This window comes from Buteo buteo, chromosome 10 (genome assembly GCF_964188355.1).
Source record: "Buteo buteo chromosome 10, bButBut1.hap1.1, whole genome shotgun sequence".
NCBI classification, from domain to species: Eukaryota; Metazoa; Chordata; class Aves; order Accipitriformes; family Accipitridae; genus Buteo; species Buteo buteo.
In genome coordinates, this window is record NC_134180.1 from 12,878,250 (window position 1) to 12,900,730 (window position 22,481).

General features: G+C 38.5%; 1 protein-coding gene across 1 annotated transcript in view; it reads left to right on the plus strand.

Moving 5' to 3' along the window:
- HMCN1 (hemicentin 1) overlaps positions 1–22,481 on the plus strand; it is a 210,130-nt gene that overhangs the window by 121,124 nt on the left and 66,525 nt on the right. Inside the window, exons 39-50 of the mRNA XM_075038698.1 lie at positions 629–780; positions 1,549–1,672; positions 5,706–5,881; positions 6,193–6,289; positions 8,341–8,463; positions 10,214–10,375; positions 11,131–11,412; positions 12,709–12,876; positions 16,539–16,652; positions 20,210–20,296; positions 20,693–20,884; positions 21,631–21,804. Coding sequence (XP_074894799.1) covers positions 629–780; positions 1,549–1,672; positions 5,706–5,881; positions 6,193–6,289; positions 8,341–8,463; positions 10,214–10,375; positions 11,131–11,412; positions 12,709–12,876; positions 16,539–16,652; positions 20,210–20,296; positions 20,693–20,884; positions 21,631–21,804 — 1,851 coding nt within the window. The remainder of the gene's footprint in view (positions 1–628; positions 781–1,548; positions 1,673–5,705; positions 5,882–6,192; positions 6,290–8,340; positions 8,464–10,213; positions 10,376–11,130; positions 11,413–12,708; positions 12,877–16,538; positions 16,653–20,209; positions 20,297–20,692; positions 20,885–21,630; positions 21,805–22,481) is intronic.

Genomic DNA, 22,481 nt, shown 5'->3' on the forward strand with positions numbered 1-22,481 from the left:
TGATAAATGAAACATCTCCCTTTTTTAATACTTCTTATCTCCTTTTTTAACATAGCTCTACAAGATTTGCTAGACTGTATATCTATAGTAAGTGTTTTGAGATGTTCCAATATGATGTTTTTTATCATTGGACAGGCAGATGTTCTACAGTCTAATCTGGTAAATGTTCACACATGCCCTGCAAGGCCAATTTAATTACTCTGTGTATGTATTTGCCTTATGCGGCTTATATGATAAACTTCTTCCTTTAAACCCACCACTCTTATTGCCTTTCACAAGGTCTAAATGGAGTATTATAAAAGTTTCAGGGAATATTTTCTGGTTTTATGTTATGGTTCTTGGGTTTCACAGCTGTCCTCTGGGCTGTGGGCCCAGTCCTGCTTACCTTGCTCACAGCAGTTTCATTGAAATTATCTGACTGCTTATGCAAGGAAAGAGCAGAATTTGGCACAGAGCAAACAAATGACAAGAGTTCAGTAGGAGTGACATGACGAATCTTTCCAACAATGTAGTGCCTTGCAGAAAGAGAAATAATGTCCAAAAGTAAGCAGCCCATTTCATTTCATTGTGATTAATACTCTTATGTAGCTGTTTCAGCTTTATTTTCTTTTTTTTTTTTTTTTTTCAGTCCCACCATCGATCTCTGGCAGCAGTGACATGGTGACAGTGGTGGTTAATAATCTAGTGCGACTGGAGTGTGAAGCAAGAGGCATCCCTGCACCTATTCTGACATGGCTAAAAGATGGTAGCCCGGTGTCCAGCTTTAGTGATGGACTCCAGGTACTGGGTTCAAATCCTGCTATCTGTGCTGTTTCCTGTTGTGGTAGGAGACTTCTAAGCTGGTGCAATTTAATGGAACAAAACAAGGTAGAGGATTTGGAATGGAAGTATAAGGTCTTTTGCTCAGGTTACTGGTGTGAGTTTAGCTCCAGTAATTACTGTGAAGTGGAAGATATAGATACGTTGAAATAAGGTGGTCCTTTCAACGGATTTCATACTGAGTAAGAGTTTGCATCAACAAATTTTTCACTTACTGGCAAGAGGAGGACACTGGACCATATTCCTATGCTGGAGAGATCTGTAGAGCTTCAAGATCATGTAATACCTCATTACATAAAATAGTAATTCAGAATAAAAGACCAACCACTGATGTAAGGAGATATCTCAGAGTTAAAAGGAGAGGGCATGGTTGCTTTTTGAAAGCTAATTTTACGATCTGAAAGGAAAGAGGAAATTTGTGTACTATGGGGACAATTCTGGGCACAGACAAAAGGCGTGACAATGTTTGAAACTGATAAGAGGGAGAAATGTCCAAATCCTGCAGGCTTGCGAATGCTAGGAGTTCCCTACAGACTTGCATGAAGATAGACTACTGCTTTTGCAAGTCTCAATCAAAAGAGAGCAACCAGAGTGCAGGGAATAGTGTAGAGAACAGAGCAATGGTGGGAAGCAGTGGCAAAACAAGTACTTCATTTTGAAATGAAACCTAATAGTTCTCTCTGCTTGTATTTTACATTGTATTCTGAATGTGTCGTGCTTGTATTGCAGGTTCTGTCTGGGGGCCGAGTCTTGGCATTGACTAGCGCTCAGATCAGTGACACAGGAAAATACACTTGTGTTGCAGTCAATGCTGCGGGTGAGAGCCAAAGAGATATTGATCTCAGAGTTTATGGTGAGATTTTCTGACAAATGTTTTGGTTTTTTTTTTTTTGGTCACGAGAACTGTTCATGGAGCTTTAACTAAGCACACTGTGGCCCAGACCTTTAGTAACATTGAATAAAAATGATTCCTACCCATAATGGACAGCAAAGTGATGAGGAGATGTGTGCATGTGTATTTGTAAGTAAAAATATACATATGCACATATGTACACATGTATTAAAGTATGTAAGTATGTTCTTCTCCGTATCTCTGAAGAAATGTAGCTGCAACAGTAAATTTAAAAGTTTAATACATAAAGGCTCATTTATAAATGATAGGGGAAAAATATGTGTTTGTCTTTGTGTAAAAAAACATCTTTTCCCCATGGGATCTACATATTATTGGGGCCAGAGCTCAGTTGTTTTTACTGAACTAGAATGAGTCAATGTGAGTTTGCCGTACAGCTCTCCAGTTTCCATTCCATTTTCAAGCCTTGCTATGCCTGCCTAAATGGTGGTGACTTTTTTAGTTCTAATAGTGACACTGTATTGAGCTGTACAGAGCCCAACCAGTCAAATTTGTCTCTTTCAAGAAGCAGGAAATATATCTCTTTTGTACTTTGTCAGTTTTCCACATTATGTCAAGTTAATTCTGTAATCTTTATGATTGAGCTCATGTAAATTCATCCTTCCTTCTGATTTCTTGTGACTTGTATGAGCTTCATCCTGATTTTTTTGCAACTTGTATAAGATGCCTTTTCATATTGTGTTCTTAGAGATCATTGGTGATATGCAGATACCAAAGAGCATGACATACTGCCAGGAGGAATGCCAGGGAGTTTGACTTTAGCAAGATTTAATTTTCCTTGGACATCTCAGTGGTTTTCTACACCAGTGGAATGAGGATGAACAATGATCTGCCATTTGTTTTAGAAATCTTATGGTACCAGATATGGAGAGAGTGGTTTGGAATTGAAGAACGTTTGTATTTTTGCTTCTGCTTTCAGTAGGTCAGTAGAGAGAGAACTGTTTTGGCTCTGCCATTCTCTAGCTTTATGGCAATCCTAAGCACAAGTCTGGAAAATCTTGCAAGAGAAGTTAGAAGTTCGGATGTTTTCTAAGGTGAATAGGGACAGCTGGCCAGTTTATTTGTTTTTGAGTTTGGCTTTCAGAATTGACTTCCTTGTAAATGCAGTGTGGTTAGGATACTCGTGACTTGAGTCATGGCTACTTTTGCATCTGTAAGGGGCAGTTCAGAAAGTCAGGACTCTGGCATGGCAAGCAAGCTCAAGGTTAACATAGGCTGGAGCATTTTATGTCTAGAGCAAGGAATATCAAGGTCCCTTTTGGAGTTTGGCATGTATGTATATGTAACCACAAAAGTGGCATGGATATATTTATTGTTTCTCTTTTATTTTCTGCAACCTCTGTCAATTTTAGCTAGATGAAATTAAGAGTTAGTTAGAAGTTGTGTATGTTTAAAATAACTATTGTATTAGAAGCTGGCCAGGTTTGAGCTCAGCTGCAGGGCCATGTTGAGTGAGGCTGTCACCAAAAAGTAATATTACTCTTAAGATTTGCCTCATATGGGTAATCTAATTAAGAAGTCACAGGAGGAAAATAATTTGGAGTGCAGTTGGAGCTGAGATGGTTAGAAATGTGCGGTGCGCTGGGGCTAGTCTAGGAGTTGGAACAATCTGGGTAACATATAGTTACCATGGGCATAATTAGATTAATTTTAAACCCTGTTCCTTCAGAAATAAATGCTTTAGTGTCTGTCTCTGTTTCATAAACAGTTTTCTTTTGAACACATTTCAATTAATTTAGCTGAGAGGAAAAGTAGATGGTGGAAAAGTATTTGAAAGTAAATTTGCCTTCTGCAGTAATGTATCAGTTTCCAATATTCAGTTCCACAACACTTGTAAAGTATCTGGGCCTTTGTGAATTCTACAAAGAAAGTAAGATAAACAGATTTTTTTTTTTCAGTTACTATATTTCTTATCCACAGAGACCAGACTTTTCCCTAAATTATTTCCAAACTGTGAAATCAGCTGCTCTGCTTAGTACTTCCTGTGCAAGAAAAACAAAGCTTTATTGTTAAAGTTACTTTTCAGGACATCTTGAGAATTGTATTTCTGGTTTACTGAGTATCACATTGGGACGTTTTATAATCTCATGTGTGCTAATTAATTCAGTATCATTTTGTTCAGAGTGAAGCCCAGAGTATTTCTCACAGACAGTCCCACTGCTTCCCTTCTTCTTTCCCCAGTATTTTGTGCAATCAGACATGCAGTTTCTGGTGTAATGGATTGCAAAACTAAAAAGCAAAGCCAATGTGACAATAAAGGTTCTTATATCTGGCCCTGGTCAACTTTTTTTGGGCAAACTGAACAGTCTTAGTACAGGACAGCCATAAAAATCGCACTGGATACTTGTAACCAGACAAAGTAATTCTTGCTGGGAGTTTTGATTTTGTAAATATTTTAATTGTAGATCTAATGTTGCATTAATGTCAAGAGTTTACAATGAACATGCTTTATGTTTTAAAATGACAGGAAAGGAAAGGGATTCCCTTTTAAGGATTTAAGAACCATGTATGCCATTAAGGGCATGAACAGGAATTCTCTTCGGGATCATGCTTGAGCAGCCCAGTAAAAGCACTTCTGCTCTCTGCAGTTTGCTGCAGTCACCTCTGTTAGTGATGCAAACGAAGGGACCTGACTTGCGGTGGTGTGTATGACAAGCACATCCAAGTTCTGTCTCACTGGCTCTGATCTTGGAGAGGGAACCTCTGGTATAGAGCTGGGGGTAAGCAGCAGCAGTGCAGGGCATGATAGCTTACACCACTCTTGCTGTTTTCCAAGTCAGCATGTGTCTGACACTGGAATACTTTGAAACTCTTAATGTGGTGATGTTCTGTCAACAACTCAAAGCTGCCTGACAAGTCTCAGAAAATTTCCTCTGACTGATGGTACAGCATGCTGTTACAAAGGACATTCAGGTCAGCCATGAATACTGATACAAAGCCATAGATGGCAAACAGTTTTTGGTCTTTAATCTTTTCGGTTAAGCGCATCTTGTCAGTCTAATACTTCCTCTGTGTTTTTTTTACTCCAGCCACAAACACTTTCCCCATGGAAAACTGCTGGCTTGCTGTGTTCCAAGGTTTAGTTCTCAGTTGCCTTCTCAGTTACTTTGTTTTTCTGACTATGGAAACAAAAATAATCTTAAAAATGGGGGAAAAAAATGTGTTTTCTTATATCCTGACACTGTTCAAGAACAGCTAATGAGCTTCAATTTAAATGTCCAGAAGCATTTTTTTTTTCTTCTACACGGAAAACTTTCATTCCAAAAGCTGATTTTTCTACCCTATAATTTGGAAATAATAGTATAATAATGAAGTTATCACTGAAACTGTAGTACAAATCTAAATATAGTGCTCAGTGCCAACAATTGCAATAATTAGCTAGCAGATACTACACAAAACAGACAATAAAGTAATTGTAGATTATGACTTGATGATTAAGTCATTAACCCATTCACTTGGCTGGAACCACGTAGGATCTCATTCTGTCTTCTGTATTTGGCCATCTCGACAAAATTCTTCTTAAAGTCAGAGTTGTCCTTAAAGCCAAGTATCCATCTTGGCACTGTCTGGAAAAGTTTAAGGCATTTTCAGCTTCTGGGTCTGATTATTATCTTGTGAACCTTTTCACTCATCAGGTCTTTTTCTTTTTAGCAGGAATGTACTTCCCCATTCTTTATACACTGGTGATTTTCCTTTCTAGCCATATTTCAAGTATTTTTTTGCTAGTCTTGGCTTATCTACATGGTTTCTCTGTAGCTGATATCCCACTAGCATAGATCCTGTGTAGAGCATATTCTGTTAAGTAATAAAAATTATTCCAGTGCTCTTTGTGCTATAAAGGAGACTTAAGTTGTGTGTCAGAAAGGTAGTAATTGCCGTTTTATTTTTGTTAAATGAAGACTGCTAACTCCACAGTGTGGTTACTCTGGGAAGTCTGCAATACCCAAAGGTCCTTTGTTTTGATTTGTTGCTGTAGTTCCACCAAACATCATGGGAGAGGAACAAAATGTCTCAGTGCTCATCACCCAGGCAGTGGAGCTGCTCTGCCAGAGCAATGCTATTCCCCCACCCATGCTGATGTGGCTCAAAGATGGACGACCCTTGCTGAAGAAGCCAGGTCTTAGCATCTCTGAAGATGGAAGTGTACTGAAGGTAAACTGGGCAGTCACGCTCTGGTGGCGATTGCTTTCTGGGGAGTTATACCCACCATGACGGCACTAGATACCCTTTAGAGATTGGATAGCATTAGGCCCTCTGGTGCAATAGAGAGCAGTGGGTGAGGAGTGAGGGAGGTCATAGACACCTGGATGTTTGTGTACAGATTTTGCAGGAGTAATACTGTATTATTAATATTTAGAGAAACAGATGTAAAAATAAAAATTGAAATCTGAGCAACCTCTCCCTACAAGTTTCATGTATAACAATGTAAGAAGAAGAAATCCAGGTTTTCATTTTCTTCCTAGATTGAAGGAGCTCAAGTACAGGACACTGGCCGTTACACTTGTGAAGCGACAAATGTTGCTGGGAAAACTGAAAAGAACTATAATGTCAATATTTGGGGTAAGATTTATTAAGCTTATTCCAGGAATGGGAACGGAGCTCAGAGTGAAATCATGATGTGAGACACTAAAATCTCCTCGGTAGTTCATAAACACTTAATTGCTGAGGTTCATGCAAGGAGATGTTATTTTATTTGTTGTAGTTTAACAGTCCCAAGAAAGTGCACACATTTTTCAAATTGCTTTGATTCTAAATTAATACCAGCTACTTCGCAGGCCTTTGTCAGGCTGGATTTGCATGCATGATAGTAGTTTAGAGCTGTAACTAACTGGTTTTGTATCCATAGCTCCTATTTGTGCACTCTAATGCCATTTAAGGTAACCTACCAACTTTCTACTTTTTAAAATGCTGAAGCATGGAAATTCAGATACATAAAAGCTGGTTTACCTAGCTTTATTTGCTCTGTAAAGTTATCAGCACTGAATCACAAAAATAGCTTTAGTAAAATTTTTCTATGGCTAGATGGTGAATGTGGCTTAGGACATTTATTTTAATATTTGATTTTGAGTGTTTTTGCTGTACCATCATTTTCTTACCATATGCAAATTGAAATGTGCCCTTTTTTTGCTATTAGAAATTGATTTCTTGCTTTGAAATCACAAGACTGGAATTATCCAACAGGGTTTATAATGATAAAACTACAATTTTTTATATAGAATTCTGTCATTATATATTAAAAAGAAATATTCCTGATGTTTAAATTAGAGGTGGATATTGTAGTACCATGCAAGACCATGCAATTTTCCTATATACCCATTTACTGTGCATGTCATCTTTAGCTCTCATCTCTCCCTCCCCAGATTTGTAAGATCTGCAGTGTTGCAGACGACCTTTGCTGCTGGAGGGATATTGGATTTGTTCTTTTGCGCAGTGAGACCGTTTCAGTAGGATTTTGAGAGGAGGGATAATTCTTTGCTAGTTAGCAGCTTTGATGGAATAAGCTTAGTAGAAACCAAAAGTTGCCTGTGAAAGCCATCTGTGGATAACAGTTTAGAATTATAGTCTTTGTTTACACCGAAGGACCAAGAGGCATGCTTGCCATATTTTTAAGTTTTAAATCCAGGAAATGGATTTAAAATCTGAGGATTGGTGAGATCCTGAGAGCTAACTCTGGTTCCAGGAACCAGCCCATGTGTTAAATGTAAGATGTGCCTCCTTAGAGAATGGCACAAACTTTTTGACAAGAAACAGGACAAATAAAAGGTTGAAGCCCTTTGCAGTCAGTTGTTTTGAAACCCATACATCTGGTTGCTGCTAAATAAGAGTTTGAAGTCTCAGAAGGAGAAGCCATCTACTGTCATTTGCATAAAAAATGTGCTGGATAAGTTACTAGTGAGATTTTATTTGCCAGTCTCAGCCTATGTTCTCCTCTGCTTTTTTTGGTCTCTTTTCAAGTGTTACCTACGCTATTTTCATCAGAAGAAAATGGTTCTTCCATTTCAAGAAGGCAATTATCCCTTCTGTAGTGATCGAACCAAAGTTCTTTAAGACTTTGACAATCAGACTGAAAAAAGTGGTCCCTTTTGTCTGCAACTGATTTACAGTCACAGAGTTGTAGAGCAAAGCTGGCACTCTGCTACAGTAGGGCAATTGAAGGGATGGGGTCCTTAGCGTTGGATGTGGCAGCCACTGTTTTGATGCAGGAAAAATTCAAACGAAAAACTTAGGCTGACTTTTAAAAGTCACTTTCCACCTAATGATGATATCTGTAGGTTTATTAGCTAAGGACATGAATGAGGCAGGCTCTTAGAGTTGGAGTCAGTTTACATCTTTCACAGAAACGGCTTTGTTCTGTGAAGTCCATTCAAAAGTCAGCCAGAAATAGAGCCTATGCATGCACTAGACCTCAGAGGCTGGAAGGACAGATGCAGTCATTCACAAGTATATTATTCCCTACCCAGGATCTGGTTTATGTTGTCAGCAAGAGCATACAGTCCTTGTAATTGCTTCAGAGTATAACAGGACAAATTTGTATGAGGGTCATTTGGGTCTTGCTGTTGGCCGATAATGTTTTGTTTCAAATGCTGCAATTATTTGGCATTTCTTTTCAGTGTCACCAAGTATTTATGGCTCAGATGACATCTCTCAACTGACGGTAACTGAAGGGAGCTTGATAAGCCTGATATGTGAGTCTAGTGGCATCCCACCACCCAGTCTTACCTGGAAAAAGAATGGTGGGTAACTGCCCATTGTCCGTTTTATAAAGCAAATGTGATAATTCTGACCTGCCAGTTTTTCTTTTTTCCTGTGGGCATTTTAGATGGTGTATTCTGAGGAGTTCAAGCGTGCAGATATCTAAACAGTCCTGATATTGAGTAAAATGAACTACAGTAGTAGATTATCCCCTTCTCTCTAACTCACCTCTGCTTGTATTAGGTGTCATTATTCCTAAAGGTGTGCAAGAGAAGCACAGTGCAGAGATTCTTGAGCTGACTTAAAAATGGACTGTGAAGCACTTAACTCCTCTCAATATGCTTATTTACCATGGTGCAGCAAGGCAGCATCAAGACATATTTGTGCGTCCCAGCCGGGCAGGGCTGTGAGTCACTGAAGTCCTGTGGTGTGGAGTCAAGGGTCTCTGCCCTGTGATCCACTGCATAACATAGACATATTCTCTGAGTTATTTTTAAATTTGCAGCCATGGCATTCTACCAAGTGATGAAAACGCATCTAGTTGTCATAATTGCTTTTGCGATTTACTGAACCTTTCTCTCATCCCATCTTAATATTTGAGTAGTCTGCACACCTTTTTTCTTTAGGTGTTAAAGTAACATTGACAAACATCTTCTTATGAATCAGTAGACAAAAGCAGGTATTTTTAGCACCTTCTTTTAAGCATGGACACTGTTGGAGATGGAATATTAGACAAAATAAGATGTTGAACTCTTCTAGTGTGGTAATTCTTGTGTTATTAATCAATCTTACCTATTCATCTGTCTTTTTCTAACAGCACAATCCAGTGTGGTATGTGCCTACCTTAATTTTGGGTTGTGGAAAGTGCAGATTTTAAATAAAAAACACTTTTTCTAATGCATAAAATTTTCAAAGAAAATGAAGTTTATCAAGTTCTTTTTAAACCCTGTCTCTTGGAAGCCAAAAGGCATTGTATGACATGTTCTAACAATGTACCGCAAGGCTAAGGTGTATACACTTAAATGGCCGAAAGGAAACTTAATCCTGTTGGAAAGTCTAGAAAGGCAGTTAGAAAGTAGTACGGTTTTGAATGTTATGCGAGAGCCAGATTTTTCATCATGTTTGATATTTGGTGCACTTGTTCATAGAGCGGGTTTTAAATGCACAAGTGGGAAATGAAAATTCAGCTTGTAAGAATTATCAGTGGCAGGTGTATTCCTTCTGTCACAAAGTCTCCCTGCAGTTTGTGGAGATGAAGATAGCTGCCTAACCTGAGGTCTCCAAGACTGAAAATTCTGCTCAGAGAGTGCAATATTATTTTGCTGTCATGCTTCTGCTGAGGATTTCCTGGGCAGAAGTCTATGCACATGTGCTGTGTGACAGAAAAAACACAGGTGGTCTGGCTGTGAAAACTAAATTATATGTTTCCAAGCACTGGCTGTGCTGGGTGAGATAATTATATACTGGACAATGAGTCAGATTTTACTGAAAGTGTTGAATTTGCTGCTCAGTGGAAGTGTCCAAAACTTTCTGGATGGATGTGAGTGTGGTGAGAGTTGCTGTGTTTTAGCTCAGGTTGCTGTGTGTCATGAAGTCAGCAATTAATATGGGAAGTCCTCAGAAACTGCTTGTGTGAAGTTTCTGATGTCTGTGAAAAACTCTAATAGAGCAGTTCTGAAATGGACAATTGTGGCGTGCAGTAATTTTTAAATGAGCCAGTCGACTTTACACCGTGTGAACAAGCTCATTACCATTTTTTGTGGTTTTTATCTGAAAGAATGTCTCTTTCAGGCTCTCCACTGGTGGCTGACCTTTCAGGAAGGGTGCGGATATTGTCTGGAGGCAGACAGCTACAAATTTCAATTGCTGAAAAGTCTGATGCTGCATCCTATACTTGTATTGCTACAAATGTAGCTGGAAGTGCAAAGAAAGAATACAGTTTGCAAGTATACAGTAAGTTACCATGAAAAATTCTGTTCGTAGTTTACCAGTTCTGCAATAGTTACGTTATGAAAGTGTTACCAGTACAGTGATGTTAAGCTGCAAGATTTTCAGAGAGTAATGTCTAGCTACAGGACAATTTAAGGGTACTCTGAGGTGAATGTTAAGTAATTAAAATTTTGGCAATCTGGACTTGGGGCTTGACCAAGACATTGCATATACCTGTTGAAAGTTCATTTGACCACAGATGATTACAAGGATGTAACCCCTTTAGGTAGTGTAATGTTTCTTGTCGCCAAACTGTAGCAGTGATGACAGTTAATTGAACTTAGATTTCCCTTAGATTTTAGTGCTGCTTCTGTGTTTTGGTCAGGAATAAAAGGAGGTATTTTTTTAAACAATCCCATGAAAGAGAAAATCTTCAAAAATCTGCATGGATTGACAGCATTTGGGGCAGTCTTTTTTAATTTAATTTTTTCTTCTGTTTGCATTTGTAAAATTGCCTGTAAGCTACATTTTAAAAAACTTTTTTACTTTATGGGGTGGGGTGAGGGGAGAGGAGGTGATTTGTCTTGCCTTGGTCCTGTGGAAAATACTAAGAACTGCAGAGTGCTCCTAACTGATTTGCCAGCAATAACCTGCAGCAACTGGTCTTCATTAAAATGCTGATCTGGCAAACTTGATTGTTGTTCTGTTCAGAAACAGGTGAAGATCCTGAAATGTAGCTTCCAGTTGACTTCCACACTGTGTTTCTTTTTCTTTCATAGTTCAACCAACTATATTAAATAGCAGTAGCCACCCATCAGAAGTTGTCATCACCCAAGGAAATGAAATTTCCTTGGAGTGCAAGGTACAGGGCATTCCAGAACCAGCAATAACATGGATGAAGGATGGCCATCCGCTGGTCAGTGGAGGAAACATAGCGATACTTCATGATGGTCGCTTTCTTCAACTGAAAAATGCCCAGGTGTCAGACACTGGCCGCTATGTCTGTGTTGCTGCCAATGTGGCAGGGCTATCTGACAGAAAATACGATTTAAATGTTCATGGTAAGTATGTGCAAAATGGGGCAGGCATAACAGAAACAAATTAGACCTTTAAATTCACCCAAGGACATCCAAGAAATAGTTGTGTACCTAAATGCACCACCTATATCTGTTGCAAGCTTTACACGTGATGCAGTTTCAATTGCAGGTCAGTGATGCAGTTTCAACTGCAGCGTTACAAAAAATCCAAATCCAGTTTTATAAGTCCTGAATATTTTGAAGTCTTACCTCTGTCCCTGTTAATATGAATCCACCCCTAGTTGCTGCATCTCCCATGAGAAGAAAACCAGGATATGGTATAATTTTATATAATACTGGAGTGAGTGTCATGGTATGAAGTATTCTATTGTGGGAGATAGAAATCAAGGTTAAACCAAGAACTCCCTGTTAGTAGCAGCTACCAGAGGACCGTTACCGGAGGGTAGCGAGTATCTCAAGTATCTAATTATCAGGTTCTCTCATTTTGCGCAATCAGAAGAATTTAAAGATGGTATGTCCAACTATAAATCATCTCCATAATTTGACTTGATGGCATTGATCAGAACATCACAATATCTTACAGCCACTGTAATGCTTTTGCATATGACTTTTTAGGCTTTGTCAAACACTGAATATTCATGTTTTACTGTGAAAGTAAACACAGGAATTCTTATTATTGAAAATGAGAGACAAAAATTGTTTACCAGTTTTCTTTTTTTATTTGGAATATTTGCTGTACTGTATTATCAAACTTCTGGGCAGTAGAGAGAAACTTCAAACCTCCTCAAGCTACCCAGAGTCCTGGAGGATGTTGGTCATCAATTCTTGACCCCAGGCTTTATGTTCTAAAGTATGAACTGTAGAACTGCAGAACTGCTTCCAAAGTGGAAATATTCTTATTTCTAGCAAAGAAAAGCTAAAAATAAATTTGTGGTAGTTATTTTAATAGGGTCTTGTTCTTTCCATTAGAAAAAGCATGTAATTCTGTCAGTGTTATAATTTTCCCTAGTGTTTCATTAGATACAGGAAATTATAATTAGCATAGAATGGACAGAACTACTATAAATTTATTCACTATGGAACTTAAGCCATAAAATAAAGGTAATAGAACTGATAGAATTTAATTTTAATATTTCCATGCCATTACACTGTAAGAAATTGTCATTAACATGTAGTACTAAATGTCTCGGTTTCGTAGCTCTTCACTTGCCAAACTTATTTTAGCTTCAGTGAATTATTATTTGGTTAACCGAATGTTTTGAGAGCAAAATTAATATTTATTTGTTCTGAAGCATGGCATTTCTTTACTCTTTTCTGTAGTTCCCCCAAGTATTGCTGGTTCCCTGCAGATGCCTGAAAACATCAGCATTGTGGAGAAGAATCCCATTTCTCTGGTTTGTGAAGCTTCAGGAATTCCCTTGCCATCAATAACATGGCTCAAGAACGGATGGCCTATCACTTTGAACAACTCAGTGAGAATCCTCTCAGGTACAAAAGCTGTAGTTATTTAAAAACAAACAAAAAAACAAACAAACCCCCCAAAAAACCCAAACCAAAAAAACAGGGAAGAGGGTGAAGGGCCCTCTGCATCTACAGTGCAGGTATGTCACATGAAAGAAGGTTTGGTTTAATAAGCTGTAAAGACAGGGAGAGAAGAGAAACTGTTGTTCAATGCCAAGCTTTTCAGTAAATGGGGTCAGATTGGCTGGAGCGTCTGGTGAATTGCTAATGTAAACTTTTAAAGTTGTTACCGAACTTTATGTGTTTGGGCCAAAGGTGTGGTAACTGTTTGGTCTGTGACATGGAGTAAGCCATAATTCTGGCTGTTAGTGTATGTTAGTCCAATGCTTATTTCCAGAACCATGTCAGATGGTAACATCTTGCTTTGTCAGGACCAATACATATACTCCATTCGCTCTCTCATTTGGTTAGTTTTCTCTACCTCTTCCTCTTCACAGTTATTTTACCTTTTAAAGAGGAAAAATCTTTAAGAGAGAATGAATACAAATGACAATAAGCAAAACACATCTTTCATTTCTGTGGGTCTGTATATAAAAACAAAGGGAAACCTGTTCATGAATCAGAAATTAATGCATGTAAATACCTCCCTGGCCTTGGAGCCAACTGAATCTGATCTAATGTTATCTAATAAAAGCTGGAATTAGGTCATCAGTCAAAGATAGCACAGAACACTGTATTAACAAGAAGACTTGTCCAAGGGATCTGGAGAAACTTGTGATAGGCAAGTGGAGAAACAGATTCAATTTGTCAGGGATCTCAATTTTCGAGCTGGAATAACCTACAAAGAACTGGTTCAGATGCCTTTTTATGTAGTAATTGACAGAGGTGTCCAAAATAGGAGGGGCTCGGTACCTGTTCTTGTAAACCATCTTCCTACAATACCACAGGGGAGTGAGAGTACTTGAATGGCAGCTGCAGTGATGTTAAAGCTTTGTGTTTACAATAGGAAATTGAGTTAGCTGCCTTTGAGATTACAAAGGAAAAGTGTACCAAGCAGGCAATATATTTTGTGTTGATTTCATGTGTTTAGGGATCAGCTTTGTGGAATGCATAGAAGTAATTAAGTATCTGGTTACAAGTGAGATGTATAAACGACAACCAAGATGTTTCTTTGATCTTGGGCTTGCCACACATGGCTAGAAATCTCATTAAAATAAGTTTTGATGAAGTTTCTTGTACTCTGACATAGCCACCATGCAAAGCATGGACACAAGAAAGGTATCAGACAGGTAAAGGAACTGGAAGGTGTATAGAAGCTCAGCTAAGACTGGATTTGAAACTGAAATTTTTCAGGATTTTTTTCATCAGTGTAGCTTTTAACATTACAGGTAGTCCTGTTGTCTGCTTTCCCATTCTTACATATGGTGCATGGAAAAAGGAGTGGGTGTCTGATTATTATCCGGTATAAATCTGACTATCTGAGTTGGTATGTGTTCCTTTTTGTGCAAAGTTGCCATCACCAAAAATAATGTCTTCTGGGCTTGATTCTTTGTGTTCTGTATGTTGATTTCTACACCCACACTAATATCACCATCTGGATTGCAGAGTCAGGGAGGGTGAGAGACAAAAAGATGTTTGTTGTCTCTGAATGTTAACTGCATTGGGAGTGGGGAAACAGGCCAGAACTCAGCACTTTGTTTTCCAGTAAACTTTGTGCTTCTGCACAGTTCTTCAGAAAACTACATGTTGTTGTAGTGAACTGTGACAACATGGCATTTGGAACTTTATTTGTGCTTGTACAGCTGTAAAAAAACCCAAAACAACAACAACCACCAGAAAATTCCCCTCTTCGACTAATTTAGGAGGTAAAATACTTTGCCAAAGCAAGATTTGGGTTCTGTTGATTGAAAACATGCTTGGCATTGCAGATGATTTAAATGTGTGGACACACACTGCTGGCAAGTTCTAATTTGTTAATACAGATACTATGCTGATGTTTCCTTTTGATGATGTTTCCTATGTATCCTTTAAAAAAAAAAGGGGGGGGGGGAAATTCCACCATACCACATCTGCTTTCCTTGCAGACCATGCATTAAGCTGCATACTATCTTAGGAAGGAGAAAAGCTTTTATTAAGTTTTAGCTAAATCTAGAAAATCATATCCTGCCTCAGCACTGGAGCCTGGGGTGTGCTATGATATGTGATACCAGAGAAAGTTACCATCTCCTGCAGGCAGATATCTGCTTCATTTTGCTTCTTACGTGGCTTTGTTCAGGGTGTGGATGGGAGAAGGGATCAGGGTGACATGAGGCTGCAAGAAGTGAGCCTTCCTCAGTCTCACAGTACTCCCTCCAGCAGGTAGAATTCCTTGGACAGAGGCATATGCATTAACCAGGTCAGCAGTTTCTTCCTTCAAAGCACATGAGCGGGAGCATAAATTTCTGGTATATATCCCGATAATGAGACCCTGTGGATATCCGCAGACAGGAGACGCACAGTTCAGAAGTGATGTACTATGTGGTAATGATTGCTAATGTGAGAGCTGCTAATGAGAAACTGGAAAAAGCTGAGGGATGGCCACCACTTTTGTTTTCACACTTAAATGCTCATTGATGTTTGTTTTGTTGTTCCTCTCCAAAACAGGAAGCAAAGAGAAGTTACTCTGCTATGGCAAAGTGGGGATATTCTTGGTCCTTTGGTCAAACGTACTTGCACATCTTCTTCCTTTTAAACTAGCATGCCTGTGCAAATGTGTTCTGACAACTGCTCTGCTACAGTGTTAAGAGAAATCTGTTATTTTAAAACATTACATGTAAACCAGTACTGTTGTGCCATCAATAATAATAACAGGTGACAATTAATACAAATGCTAGAAGAAAGGAGTGGAATTTTATTCCTTGTCTGTAAAATGTGAAAATACCTTTAAGAACTGTTTGTATGTTTATAAAAATAAACTTATTTTTATGTGTACACACACCCCCACTCTGATGAGGCTTTATTTTTCCTGTATAGTCATCTAGATTCTCAGTATAGCAAAGTACTCATGTGAACAAAAATCCTGCTGAGACACTGCATTCTGTCAAAATTTCCTGCACAGAAGTACATGCACAAATACTGCATATTGCAAATGCAGTGTTCCTGCCACATGCAAGGTGCCTGTGCTGATCAATGAATTATGTATGCACTGTACCCCTGCACATAGTTTGGGTGACCTGTGTGGAGCAGGTTTGATTTTCTCTGCACAAAGTCTACAGTTGCATCTTGAAGTTTTCAGGGATTGTTCTGATTGGTCTTTGACTTCTTCCAGAAATTCTCAGAAAATGGCTGAATGCCTCAATGTTCACTTAAATGTAATTTCTGGAGGAAAAAGAAGAGATATGTCTGGGTAGTTTAGAAGTTACTGACTAGAAAGAGTAGTATGATCAATATTAAGCAAAGATCTAAAAGCACTGAGGAGCTGAGGGCCTGAGCAGACATACGAATGATTGCAGTAGGAGTAAGGTCAGTCACTTTCTCTTACTGTTTGTTCAATAAAACAAAGCACCTTAAAAAATAGACCCTGTTAAAAAAATCTACAGCTGTAAATTTAACCACAATATAAAAAAATTAAGGGTTAGCAGAGACAATTTAGGAGCATGTTGGTTGAAGCAGGACTTTAATGGTGGTATGTTTTTTGGCTTTCTCCTCAGGAGGCAGAACGCTCCGTTTGACACACACGAGTGTAGCAGATGAAGGTCAATATACTTGTGTAGTAACCAATGCTGCAGGAGAGGTGAGGAAGGATTTTGACCTTTCTATTCTAGGTAAGTGTGTGATAATTTTTATTACAGTAGAAGATAAAGGGGTCTACTGTATACTTTGCTGGTATTTTAAAAATTATTATGCCAAAACATATGTCCTTAGGGTGAAAAAAGTGAATTTGATAACATGGTCAGAAAATCAGGTTTTAAAGAGAATTTACTTCTACATTTGAATTTGCTTTTCATTTAGTTTCTAAAATGAAGATTCTTCAAGCATAATTTGGAATAACTGGCAGCTACTTCTGTTTTGTGTTTTGTTTCTTTTCTGAAAAGGACCTATGTAACTGGCTTCAGTGAGGTTGTTATTTCAGTCGGATAGAAGTCTGGAAGATGGCCTCAGCCAGACTCCCATCCTCTCTTCTGTTTCTTGTTGCTCATAGCTTCACTCTCCCTTGGGCAAGATGAACAAGGTGAATCAGTTTATAGGTGATCCGGAAAGGTGGGATTTTTGTGTTTTCCTGGTCAGGTTAGTTTTCAGCCAGATCAGTTCCTGCTGGTTCACCACAGCCTATAAATGCCACTGTTGGTGAAAGGAAGATGACAAGAGTGAGTGGTCAGGGGAACGGTGCTATTTCTTTTGGCACTGGCCTGAATTTAAGCTGGTTTAAGTCAAAAGAAAGCTACAGCCCCAGGAAACCATGTGAAATTCACATGAATCTGTTGCATCTAATGTTCAAATGCAGAAAGGTGCAACCCCATATGATAATACTCATGAATTAAAACTAGCATTACTGTGCAGCACTGGGTATAATATGTATAGCTGAGTGGCATGATGGTAATAAAGTGTTGCAAGAAAGATGTGAAGGCAAAGCCAAGACCGTCAGGGAAATTAAACACTGGAGCTGGAACTGTTTTTGCGAAATAGAGATCTCTGATCTAGTGCAAATCTTCGGTCAGTAGAGCCTTTGGTATTGTAAAAGATATAAACCAAGTGTAGTAGTGGACACTCCTGCTAACGTATTTAGACAAGGACTGGTACAGCAGGCTCTTTAGATGGCTGTTTGGAACCATTAATGTGTAATTTTGTCACGTTACTTATTTTTAACAAACAGTATTTTTCCCAGAAAATACTGCTTTTTGGTTTAGTAACTATTTGTTACTTTTACTAGTAATTACTAGGCCTGATGCAGGCTGTCTTACAGCATTACTGTATATAATTTTCCTGTAAGTTTCTTTTCTCTAAGGTGCTGACCGCTATCAAACTTCCCTTGCCTTCAGCTGACTTATGCATATTCAGCCTGTAAATGATAACTCACATTCATGTCAGTTCATGTTTATTTGATGAGCTCATGGAAGTGTAAGTCTGGTAGAATGGAAGAGATGGATAAACACTGAAAAGCATTCATTGTTTTACTGTTTTCTTTGGAGGGTTTTAGTAGCAGGGTGTTCTTGAGGGTTCTGGGAATCTCTATTGCATGGGCTTTGTTTGCCTTGAAGAAAAATGCTCTGTGAAGCTGATTTCAAGTGGGCTAAGTAGAAAATTTCATTGTTCAGTCTTCTCTTCCCTCCCCCAGTAATTTCTTTGTCTTTCTAGAGGAAACTTAGTGGAATGTGGCCTTATAGTGACACAGAATATTCACCAGCATACTGTAAATAGGAACTGTACAGAGACATACCAGTGTTACTCTAAATTGTAGGAGGTGCAACAGGCGAGCCAGTTTGTGTGGAGAGCTTGGTGTAATAAGCATAATATTTATATATTTGCAAAATGTTTGGTGTGGCTTTGTCATATTTCTGAAATTAATATGTTTTGACATCTTACTGTATTATTTTGGGGCCAAAGTGATGAGTTTCTGTTTGTTCATTAATAGTGAATTTTGGCCTGACTTAAAAGTCCTGAACTTTATGCATTTAGGTTGTATTTTCCCCCTATCTAATTCCTTGACTGGTTGATGCATCTTTGTCTCATTGCATTTGGATACTAGAATCCATACAAAAGTCTGTTTTGTGTTGCTTGTACAGTCACAGCAGAGAATTTGATCATAACTGCATCACAAGCTGGTGAGAGTGCCAGTACTGGCTCCATCTTCCTGCATGCTAAATTCTACTAACCTACATCTCACCAGGTGTCCTGTTCAGGGGCCAACTTTTAGCCATGCTGAAGTAGTATCTTTGCCATTCAAGTCAAGTGAGATGCAAAACTCTTTCAATTTTTTTTATTTCTTCACTCTTGTTTGTACCCTTCATTAGTATAAAAAATCTGGTGTAACATTATTTTTTTCTGTTGACAATGAATTGTGCCTATTACCGTGATTCTTATTTTTATAAAATTTTTGCTTCCAACTTAGTTGTAGATCACAAATAAGCTGCTGAATATATTTTAATTCCTCTCCTTTAGGTCTTCTCTCTAGGTTGAAAGTTTGCATTTTGTAGGATTATTGAAGTGTAGTATCTGGCTCCCTAGTCCCTCATTTTTGTTATAAAACTTTCCAAAATCTCTTGGAGATTGGGCTTGCTTTCTTATAACTATAGGTCTCCTTTTCAACCTCTTACACCCCATGCCTACTTTGATTTGTAGTGCCATTTTCTTTTGACCTGAATCTATAAATGCCTCTACTTTGAAAGAGATAGTTGATCAGAGCTCTTAACCACCACAGCGACTCACCAACACATTCATAATCTGGTCTCCCTCACCCAAAAGCGCATGAGTCTGTGTAGTCCTGTTGACCAAGATTATTTGGAAACACATCATCAAGTGGTCAGCCATACAGTAAGAGTTTCTTTGTATTGAGTTAGCTATTTGGGGAGTGGATAGGTATTTTAAGGCTATGGTTTTGTCCTCTATTTCCCTAGAGAAACATAGTTTGTACCACAGCAAGATGCCTTTAGTCCTATATGGTTTGTTCATCTGCCTGTATGGAATTAGCTGTATTTGCATAAAAAACATGTGTGCCTTTACACGGCATCTTGTTTGTAATCTACTGTAGTCTCTGAGCATGCTGGTAAGGAAAAAAAATCCACATGGTATGTGAATAGACAAGATGTTGTGTTTTTTTTTTTTTTTAAATAAATCAGTTCTTTCCCTAGAGTTCTAGATAGATGCTTTCAATTACTGTTGGAAAACAAACAACTCTTAAATACATGGTTTTGAACAAATAAATCACTTGCTGCTTTATATGGGTGATAGAACTGGTTTACAAATTTATAAAACCTGCTGGTGCATACAATCAAACTTGGCTGCACTAACAAGTGCTCATCACCATTGCCCTACTGATCATACTCAGAAATACTACCCTACAGATGATACTCCTCGGCACCCCGAGTATCTCTCTAGCTCTGAAGATGAAGTCAGGTAAGTCCTTTATGGGTCTGTGTTCCTCTCTTGCCCTTTGTGTGGACTTGTATGGTTAAGGGGTGCAGAACAGAGTGTGTACCTGTTGTCCAGGCAGCTTGCCTCTACAATGTCTCACATCTGGACCCGTTTCTGGTAGGTCTGAGCTGTTCATTGATTGATGTGATTAAGGGAAGCATACACTGAGATACAGCCTGAGCGTGTCTTTGTTGTATTTAAATCGGTTGTAAGTAATACTTGCTGACGTTGTCATCTTGTCTGTTTGCAGTGCCTCCAAGGATTGTGGGTGAAAATAAATTGGAAGATGTGAAAGTGAAAGAGAAACACAGAGTTACCCTAACATGTGAAGTGATAGGTAAAAGTATACAATATTACTTATATCTACTGATCAAACCCATGGTGTCAATCATCATTGGTTCTGGACAGCTTGTTTTTAATGGAATTTTCAGTTCAGTGGAATTCTTAAATTTCTGGTTTAACCATGGTGCTTATAGCAGGACTAAGCACTCCTACTTATAAAGGTTGTATAAAATGTAACCAAGAGGGCAGTTGCTGTGATATTTCTTCTCTAAAGGCCTGTTGAATTTAAGAGGAGGTTCAAAGACTTTAGAATACCTATTCCAAAACATCTCCCTAAAGGATATATTTTAAAAGGGCACCTGAAACTGTACCTTTCTGCTTTTCAGAAATCTTGGCATATCCTAGAGGCTGTGCAACAACTAATATTTGCAATTTTCTTTACTCCATTAAGGGAACCCTGTACCACAAATCACCTGGGTAAAGGATGGGCAATCTCTAACTGATGATGAAGATTACAAGTTTCTGTCCAGTGGGCGTTTCCTGCAAATCACCAATGCTCAAGTCACTGACACAGGGAGATACACATGTATTGCATCCAATACAGCTGGAGATAAGAGCAAAAGTTACAGTCTTAATGTACTTGGTAAGACAGCTGGGCTGGCTCTTGCAGAGCAAATACTCATCTCAGGAAAAAACAGATAATCATGTTGGAATTTTGCAGTTCTTTAATTACAGCAATGCTTAAGTTGCCTGGCTACAATTAAAATTTCATAGCTTAGTAATTTATAAATAATAGTAGTTCAACAGAAACAGCAGTTCTGTGCTTTAGACAATATACAGCTAGAAAATGCGGAGCTATAATAGGACATTGTATGAAATGAGCAGGACAGTACATTGGCTTATTTTGATTCAAGGAAGGAATATCTGGAAAGCACTTCAGATTGTGATCTATTCATAAAAGCTGAAACCATCTGCACTTCACTTTTTTCATGACAGTTATTGCATAACCAAATGCAAACAATGGCGAATTTGTTTTTCACATCCTCGTTTCCTAGGCTCATGCCTCATACCAATGTGCTGCTCACAGGATCATCAAGTAGTGGGTCTGCCAGCTACTGCGCAAGAAGTGGTGGCTGGCTTCCTGGTGACCTGTGTTTGACAAAGGCTAAGGGTGGATGGATTCCACCGAAACGGGCTGACTGTTGACTTTAGGACAAGACATAAAACCAGAAGAATATTGTCTGGTTCTGGGCTTCAGTGTGCCTCATAGGAGTGCCTCCCAGCTATTTAAGGCTGCAACCAGATTCGTAGGCTGAACAGGGAACAGAAAATTGGCTTTTCATAGAGGTCCTTCCTCTTCCCACTGATTAATGACTTTGTTGCTCCCAGTGTCTCCAACCATTGTGGGTGCAGACAGCCATGGAAATGCGGAAGATGTCACTGTTATCCTCAACAGCCCAACATCGCTGGTTTGTGAGGCTTACTCATATCCTCCAGCTACAATCACCTGGCTGAAAGATGGTAATCCTTTAGAATCAAACAGAAATATCCGCATTTTGCCAGGTAAAATTTTTGTTGTTATTGAGAAATAACATAACACTTTATTTATTTATTGTTTAGTTTCCTGTTACAGGTTTGTGGTTTTGAGGGTTTTTTTTGGAAAATCAAGGATATATACCTATTAAGGGCAATGTTCGTACTTCTGTAGTGCTTCCCATTCCAATATTTTTTAGGTGCTTCAGAATTAACTGATTATTTTCTTGTATTTTATTTGTATTCAGGTATTTATCCTTTTGTTCTGTAAATCTAAATTCATTGGAGTTAATGATGAATGGAAATAATTTGAAATTAAGTATGAAAATCAGATGGAGAGAGATACAAACAACAACGTTAGTAAAAATCAGGAGGTGGAATTTTTCTAGGTCATTAGTAGTTTGCCATTTTTAATTGCTGGAGTAACTCTTACCTAGCTCATTTATGGAGGTGGAAAACAGGAACAAGCTTCACTGGTAACACTGAAGTAATGTAAATGAACAAGTACTTTAGCATTGTTAACTGCAAGTGTTCAGAGGAAGAATGAGATGATATTGATAGCAAGGAATTGAATTACTACATGGGGGGACCATTTCTAGGAATGCAGTCTGAAAAGACCTGCAGCCCAATTAGATAGTGACTCACCTCTGAGAATGCAGACAATTTAAGTCACAAACACAGGATACTATAGGAAAGAAATTAATGGA